This window comes from Cucumis melo, chromosome 10, assembly GCF_025177605.1.
Source record: "Cucumis melo cultivar AY chromosome 10, USDA_Cmelo_AY_1.0, whole genome shotgun sequence".
In the NCBI taxonomy this organism is placed as follows: domain Eukaryota; kingdom Viridiplantae; phylum Streptophyta; class Magnoliopsida; order Cucurbitales; family Cucurbitaceae; genus Cucumis; species Cucumis melo.
This window is the reverse complement of record NC_066866.1, coordinates 6,783,327-6,792,612: the sequence shown is the minus strand read 5'-3', so window position 1 is coordinate 6,792,612 and position 9,286 is coordinate 6,783,327. Positions and strand designations below refer to the sequence as shown.

Genomic DNA, 9,286 nt, shown 5'->3' with positions numbered 1-9,286 from the left:
AGTGGGGAGCTGGGAACATATCACAAAAGATGGAATTCACTCCTTCCCACCTTTAGGGTAAGTAGATAAGTTTTCCCTTAAATGGTGTCTTCGGGTCTTGAACAAAGGGCCCTACCCTCTCTATGACACGAGAGGGGTTTCTGTTTAGTGGTTGGACCATAAACAGGTTGTTCATTAGAGGAGCACTGGTATTTAAGGACTAGAGGTAACCTAGGGGTAAAACGACAATTTGACCCAGCTGGTGTGACGAACACTTGTGAAGGACTAACTTACTGGTATTGGTCTATATCCGTGGACACAGAAATATATCTACAGTGAGAAGAGTTCAGCTGTGAGTCTTTAGTGGAGTGTACACACAGTTAACGAATATTGATTAATGTAGCTAATGAGTTTAGCTAATTAATCTCATATCGTTGTAGCTTCTGATCTGTAGGTCCATTAGGTCCCCTTCCTAGCTCATAAAGAGTAATGAGATTTATTTATATTGGTTGTAATTTGAAATGTTCAAATTTACTTTGGGAATTAATATAATTTATATTGATACATTATAATATAAAGTTTATATGTTAATTAGACTTTATTATATAAATTTAATTTTGGATATGATTCAAAATTAAATTACGAGAGAATAAAATATTTGAATAAGTTCAAATATTAGTTTAATTTGAATTAGATTCATATTAAAACTATAAGTTAAAATTTAATGTGTATATGATACATATTAAAGCTATAGGTTATGAGAGAAATTTATATTTGAATATGATTCAAATTATGGATTAAATTAAATATAAGATATTTAATTTAGAAATTAATTAATTGGAGAATTAATTAATAGTTTAGTTTAATTTGATTTAATTAAATTAAAACTATAGATTATGCGATAGATATTCATTTAAATATGATTTAAATGAAAATATTAATTAAATATGATTTAATTAATTATTAAATTAATTAATTATTTAATTAAATTAATTAATTAGTTTAATATATATTAATTTAATAATTATTATTAAGTTAATAGGGAACGTGGGTGGTTTTCCCAAGTTCCCATTTATTATCTCTAACTTCCCACTTCTTTCGTCAGAAGAAGTGGGAATTCTTTACGTAACAATCATAACGGTGAGTTCTGCGAAGAAGAAGACTCTCCATTCTCTCTGAAAAAATTCTCTCATAGAGAAAAATTCCCTTCTTCCAATTTTGGTTCCCACAAACCATCTCAATCAGAAAATAGGAAGGTTTCTAAGTGGTGGTGCCCAAATTGGTGATTAGTAGATTTAGAGTCGTCAACGAGCGTAAGTTTTTTTCTCTGTATTTTTATTCAAACTATGTTTAACCATAAAAATTATTTTTGTAATTTTTTGCCAATGTATTTGTATTTTTAAGGTTCCAATTAAAATTGGGTTTCTGTAATTATTCCGCTATAAAGGGTTTTCATCCCTTAATTTATTTGGGTGAATGAGTCTTGTTGAATCATTTTTTTTCCTTCTCTTATCTTATTAATTAGGTTTTGCTACAATCCATTGAAGCAATGAAGTCATATTTACGCCAATTCATTGGTGTATAGGCTTTTTTGTAGGTTTGGTAGGAATTTTTTTTTGTTTAAATGTAGTTATATAAATAGTTTGTTCGTACCAAAACACATTTGTACCAACAATTAAAGCAATATTACAAAGTGTGTTTCTTTCTATTAAAGCATGCACCGTTTTTCCATATGTGATTGTATTGATTTGTAATGATATGTGTAATGATAGGGCGACAAGAAATACAAGATTCGATAAGAAAGATGGCTATTGAAAACAGTGACTAAAAACACAAATATGACATTTAAATTGAAAAATAAAACTGTCATAAAAAAAGTTTTATTGACATTTAATTAAAGTCATGGTAAGTTAAATAATGACAGTTAAAAAGTGCCATAAATAATAAATAATGACATTTAATATCAGTCGTATAATATTAACAATGACAGTTATCCTCCGTCATAAAATATAAACAATGATAGTTATTAACTGTCATTATTGAAAATAAATAATGACAGTTACAACCTGTCATAAAATGTAAATTGTGATAGTTATTAACTGTCATCGTAAGTAAATAATGACAGTTAGAATCTATCATAAAATATATCATTTGTGACATTTATTATATGTCACGAAAATCGTATTTTGTGACAGTTTTTTACAACTGTTATAAAATACTTTCCATGACTCCCGCATCAATGACTGTAAAAAACTGTCACGAAAACTTTTAATGACAGCATTTAACTGTCGTTGTAGGCTCTTTTTCTACTAGTGAATATATACATCCTAAAATATCGACTGACCTAAAAACCGAAAGTAAATTTTATTATATATTCTAACATATATATACTTTTTAGAAATTAAATGATTTCGAAGTGTGAAGCTACCCACTTTGAAAAATTAGAAAAAACAATTAAGTTGCATTAGATAACATTTTATTATTATTATTTAAACAGAAACTATACCCTAACCCCTGAAAAAAATCTTGAACAACCTTAGTTTCCAAATGCTAGCTAATGTTTAAAATATTATTTAAAAAATGAATAAATAAAAAAAATCAAGAGATAAGAGTAATGTGTCTTAAATTTTTTTATGTGTATATGTAATTTGCTTATAAATTCATACGTTTTCTTTGAAGTAAATAAGTGGTAAGAAAACAAACACATATTTCAACGTTAAAAATGATTGTATTTCTTATATGGAGTAAAAGTTGATATAAATTTCCAAAGTTTGGGACTAAATTCGTGTTTTCATCTCTAATTTATCAAACATTAGTGACACTATGGAGATTATGAAAAGAAAAACCCTAACTTATCCTACCATTGACTTTGTCCAATATACCATAAACTTTAGTCTTAAAACAAGTGTTTTAATTAGTTTAGTTTTTGTTAATTTGGTAAAGATTGTAACAGTTTCAAAATGTAATGAACAAATATCAAATATATTTAGGAGTATAACTTACTTCTTTTTTCTTTCCTCAAAAGTTTGACTAGAAAGAAAATCATACGAAAGTTGGATACAGCTTGAAACATGGCAAACATTGGACTAAAAGTAAAACATTATTAGAGCTGAGACGAAAATTAATTATATGTTAAATAAAATTAATGTTTTGACTTTGGTTGTGTCATTTTTCAATTATTGTGTTTGCTAGCTTTAATTATTATTTTTCATTCATTCATTTAAAATTTGACCTTTTAATATAGCAGTTTAGAAAATTTTGATTACTTGTTAAACAATAAAAGCATCAAGTTTTTGCTCCCAAATAATAGAGTAACATGAGTAGTAGAGATTAATCTTTTTAATTTAAAATACTTTTCTTAAACAGTTCTATTTTATTACATTTTAAATTTTTTCCCTACGGTCTAACTTAAATATCTGTATTTTCAATAGATCTTAAAATTAATTATATTAGTATAGGTTGAACTAAAAGTAAAAAATTAATATGATATAAAATAACAACTTAAAGATAAGAATTATTTGTCAAATCAAACATAACTCAAATGACATGTGAATATTTGAGTGATAGCTAGTGGCTTGAATTTTTTCCTTCCATTACACTAAAAAATAAGAATTATCTCAAATATTGTCATATATCATCTGATCATCTTTTCTTCCATGGAGGGATGTCATTTTTCTTTTATCTGTAAATATGGAGTAAAATACTATCGAAATGGTAGGAAATCTCTAAATTTAAATAGAGTTTAGTAGATGAATCCAATTTATAATATAAATTCAGTATCCATTTCTAGTTTATGGTTTTGATATTTGACTCTTTTTTTCTAACTACAAAAATTAGCTAAATTAGATAGAGAGTAACAATATATATATAAACACGGATTTAAAAGACGAACAAAGAAAATAAAAGAGTCTTTAATTTTAATAGTGAGTAGATTCTAGAATCAAATATATAAATGGTCAATAAATAAAGAAGAGAAGAGCAAAACTGAAAGAAATATGGGCACAGTAGGCCTCGACCATGCATGTGATCGAGCCTATCAATGATGGCCCAGGGTTGATGAGCCCATCATAAGCCTAAATAAAAATGGATGAAACTTTAATTAGATAATCAAATAAGAAAATGGTAAAAACATATAAATAAGACAAAAAAATAACATAAGTGGACTAATAAGTTAAATCATGTACTATTTATTCCTTCCACCTTCTGACTTAAGTATCAGAATGCTTATGGTTTACACTATATCGATGTCTAAGTTTTTTTTTCCTTGCAAAAGGAGCGAACTATTTTCCTATATCACAAATTTACTATTGTTATTTCGTAAAGATCAGATATGCCTTCTTGATCAAATCTTGGTATCAATATCTATAAGGAGTGTATAAACTTAGAATTTATTCATCCAAAAAGAAAAAAAATAAACTTTCAAAAGACACTTCTAGAATAATTGTGTAATTTCATTATCAAATAGTCAAAGTATAAAAGGTCAAAAGAACCTAGAAAAATAATAATAAATAAAAAAAAAGTAATAAATAATATATTGTGGCTAGATGAACAACTCTCATGGAATAAAAATGGAAATTTTTAATAAAAATTGAAACATTCAAATATAACCAAAAATAAAAGAAAGAAAAGAAAAGAAAAGGGGGTGGCTTTTTTGAGTATATATATAAAAATGATTTTCCACGTAGATAAGCTACGTACGTATATGGGGTTGTGGGTAATTCCATGTTAAGTAAACCTAAAGTATCACGCCAGCTCATCCATTTACATGATGACACGTGTGCACACAACAATTCCAATTCTGAATTCGCCCAGGTTGTTGGGGTTTAGTCATCCAACCTTAATTTTGTATTTTCCGTGGCGTATTATCATTTTCTTTCTTCTAATTATTCAACGTTACATCTTTTTTTTCTTTTTATTTTTAAAAATATTAAATACATATTGATAATATATGGAATTTCTCTCAAAATTTAAAAAAAAAAAAAACAGGATATTTCTATTAAAAAATCAAATTATAGATTAATTTCTAAATTCTTTTTAAAATTTGTGTCAAAAAGAATTTTAAACTTTAAAAATGGAGAAATTGCATCAGGTGACAAAAACTTTAGAAAAAACAATTCATAACACTTTTATTTTATATATAAGAAATATGACAAGTAATTAGATATATCAGGTTATCAGATGGGTATTAGAGGGCTATTCGATTTTAAATTTGTTACTTTTGTAATTTAGTAAATACAGACACATAAATCCTATTATTATAATTTTTTTTTGTTATTTTTGCAAACACCCCTTGAAAATATGTCTTTCAATTTTTTCTAAATTAATAAGCGAATTTATGAACTTTCAATTTTTTTTAATATGTCATTAATTTATTAAAAATTGAATAAATAAATTAGTTGATCTATTATATATCTAAAATTAAATTTTATGTTTTTATAAAAACTCTAAACTCTCACTTTCGTTTATAATAAATTTACGAGATTTTAAAGACGTCGAAATATCAAGTATATTGTAATATACTATAATATTAAAAATAATAAAGTTTGAAGTTCAAGGCTCTACATTTAATTAAAGTTTTCAAGAAAAAAATAAACGCAAATCTAAAAATATATTTTGTAATTTAATTTATCTTTAAACAAATTATTTAAATATTTTTGTTGAGTTAGATTACTTTTTGTTTACAAAGTTAGAAAGAGAGAGAATGAGAAAAAGAAATAAGAGAGAAATATGGGTGAGATTTGGAAGAAATAGCATAAAAGGAGAGTTGGTAGTTGTAAACTGATAAACTGCCAAAATTCCCTCTTGCAAAGAAATAAAATTATAAAACAGTCAAAAGAAGACGCCAATCCCATTTTATAAACCCTTCTTTCATTTCCAATCCAAAACAAGAAACCAAAAGCCAATTAGAATTTAGAATCCAAAAAATTAGGTATAATAATCTTTCGCAAACCCAAATTAAGGAAAACAAAAAAAAACAAAAAAACAAAGAAAAAATGGAGTCTGTAATTGCAGAGCTAGAAGGCACTTTGTTGATGAGCTCTGATGTATTCTCCTACTTCATGTTGATGGCTTTCGAGGCCTCCGGTCTCATCCGGTTTGCGTTATTGCTCTTCTCGTGGCCACTCATACGCCTTCTTGAGGCAGCGGGGATGGAAGAGTTTGGGCTGAGATTGGCAACGTTTGTAGCAGTGTTCGGTGTTCGAAAGGCAGAGATCGAGTCGGTTTCAAGAGCAGTTTTACCGAAGTTTTTTATGGATGATTTGAATATGAACGTTTGGAAAGTGACAAGCGGGTTTAAGAAACGAGTGGTGGTGACCAAGTTGCCAAGGGTTATGGTAGAGAGGTTTGTAAAGGAGCATATACTTGCCGACGAGGTCATTGGGTGCGAGCTTGGGTTTAATCGATTTGGGTTTGCGACGGGGCTCGTGGAGGGAGGATTTGGTTCTGTTGTTGATGAGATTTATGAGGTTTTTGACTTGGGTAATGGTGGAAGAAGGCCTAGTATGGGTTTAGGAAGACCTTCATCATGTTCTTCCATTTTGGATCTTTGTGAGGTTAGTTTGACAATTTTTTGCATGCTCTAACAATACTAAATGTTACATTTTTTTTTTTTAATTTTTGAGTAAATATATCTTTTAAAGATTTCCAACTGTTTTAATTAACTGTAACGTTTAAACAAAAGATATTGCAAATTGGTACGTAGCTAAGCTATATATATTTAGATACTAAAATTAACACTTTCCTTTGGCTACTTTACTCCTTTGTATTTAGAAGCAGTAGAAAAATTGACAAGTTACAAGATTTAATATAAAGTGAACGAGAAAGTTAAATGGATAAACTATACTAAAATTTGAATATGGAGTAACTTGAATTAATCTAAGTGTGAGCCTTTGGTAAAAAAACAAAAAAAAAAGGATAGTACATATAATTAATCAAGGAGTAGGAAGAAGTCAAAATAGAAAAAGGATGGAAAAAGAAAATTACCAAAACTAGTTGAATTTGATCGGTTTTTATTTGTGTGAAAAGTTGGTTTAGCCAAATTAAATTTCTATAAAAATGTGAAAAGTAAAAGCTTCTTATCAAACCATATCTTTACATATTTTTGTCTCAAAATTTGGATTGAAAAACAAAAAGCCCTTATCTTTTAATTATATTGACAAAAATTGCATCATTGTAATTAATCTTGCAGGAACAGATGCACTCGCCATTAACAATTACCCAAATTCGTGACCACACTCCACGTCACCAAGATCTCCGACCGTCACCGGTCATTTTCCACGACGGTCGCCTCGTCAACCGCCCAACTCCGACCACCGCCCTCCTAATCATCCTATGGGTCCCACTCGGCATAATCCTCGCCGTCCTCCGAATCACCATCGGCTTAATTCTACCAATGTGGGCCATCCCTTACGTCACTCGCCTTTTCGGCGGCAAAGTCATCGTCAGAGGCCACCCCCCGCCGCCGCTCTCCGGCAACTCCACCTCCGGTGTTCTCTTCGTCTGCACCCACCGCACCCTAATGGACCCCGTCGTCCTCGCCACCGTGCTCCGCCGCAAAGTCCCCGCCGTGACCTACTCCATCTCTCGCCTAACCGAAATCCTTTCCCCAATCCCCACCGTTCGATTAACCCGAATCCGACATGTCGACGCGGAGAAGATCAAAAGAGAGTTATCCAAAGGCGACCTAGTTGTTTGCCCCGAGGGAACGACATGTCGGGAACCGTTCCTCCTGAGATTCAGCGCGCTATTTGCGGAGCTAACGGACAGGATTGTACCGGTGGCTATGAATTACCGAGTTGGGTTTTTCCATGCAACTACGGCTCGAGGATGGAAGGGGTTGGACCCGGTTTTCTTCTTCATGAACCCACGACCGGTGTATGAGGTGACGTTTTTGAACCAGTTGCCGGTGGAGGCAACTTGCTCGGCCGGGAAAAACCCGCATGAGGTGGCGAATCACGTGCAGAGGATGTTGGCGGCAAGTTTGGGGTTTGAATGTACGAATTTTACTAGAAAAGATAAGTATAGAGTTTTGGCCGGGAACGATGGAACGGTGTCGTATGTTTCGTTGGTTGATCAACTCAAGAAGGTGGTTGCCAAATTAAAGCCCTTTGTTCACCTTATTTAGATCATATCTATTTGCTTTTGTTAGGTTTGGTTTTGTTTGTTCATTACCGTTTTATCTTTTTTCTTTTTTCTTTTTTCTTTTTCATTTTTTTTGTTTTTTTAATTGGAATTTAGATTCTTTTTGTTTTGAATTTAGTGGAAATGTAGAATAAATAATCATATGTTATAATTTTATTGTGTGGTTAGATTTTTATTTTAGTTAGGCACTGAGTTTTGATTTTAAAGTTATAATGTATCGATGATTTTATTAGTTGGAATTATACTTAATTAAATTGACGTATTTAAAATAATAATAAAAAGATTCTAAGCACAAATGTTTTGATTTTATTATATAATTCAAGAATAAAATAATTGATCATGTGCAATAAAAAAAAAAAAGTCATGATCTTCAATTCTATCACAATTATATATGGAATGTTGAGAGAAGAATCAAATAGGTAATTAAATTACCATATGATTTAGTGAACATAAATTGTACTTCATTTAAATTGAGGGGTAAAATTCACAAAAATTAAAATTAAGATACAAATTAAATCTATAGGTTTGGTCTCTTCAAATTTTGGCAAATTTAAATATATGATGCTTATATCTGTTTTAAAATTTTTATTTCATCCTTATGGTTTAGGGGTTTATTTGTGGTTGTATTAAGTTTAGTTTCAATTTTCTTTTGTTCTAAAAAATCCATTTGGTTGGTCTCTAAAATTCTATAAAACTTTTAAATTACCATTTTAATGGTATTGGGGTAGTTCTTATTTGGATAATATTGTTGGTTAAAATATATATTAGAGTTTATAAATGAACAAAGAAAAAAAAAAGAAAAGTTTGTTCTTTTAAGTTTAAAACTTTACGAATTAAGGATAACTTGTGAAGCTTAATTAAACCAAAAGGACCTAAATTAATACTAATTTGATAGGAACGGAATAAGAATTTTTAGAATTATATCGACCCAATCCACAAAATAATATCCAAACTAGATACTAAATTAAAACTTTTGAAGTCATAGATATGTGTGTATATTTATATTTATCGATAAAAATCACTTCTAGTCTCTTAATTTTCTTATAAATAACAATTTAATTCACAAAATAATCTAATTCATGAACTTTCAATTTTATAACCATTTATCCTTGAACTTGTCTATATAAAAATTTAGTCCTAATCATAGAAATTAATGTAAAAATTT

General features: G+C 29.4%; 1 protein-coding gene across 1 annotated transcript; it reads left to right on the top strand.

Moving 5' to 3' along the window:
* Positions 1–5,755: 5,755 nt before the first annotated feature.
* LOC103500232 (glycerol-3-phosphate acyltransferase 5-like) lies at positions 5,756–8,430 on the top strand. The gene is made up of 2 exons (XM_008463468.3): positions 5,756–6,533; positions 7,169–8,430. Exons 1-2 carry the CDS (start codon positions 5,973–5,975, stop codon positions 8,102–8,104), a joined length of 1,497 nt encoding a protein of 498 aa, XP_008461690.2. The 5' UTR covers positions 5,756–5,972; the 3' UTR covers positions 8,105–8,430.
* Positions 8,431–9,286: the final 856 nt, after the last annotated feature.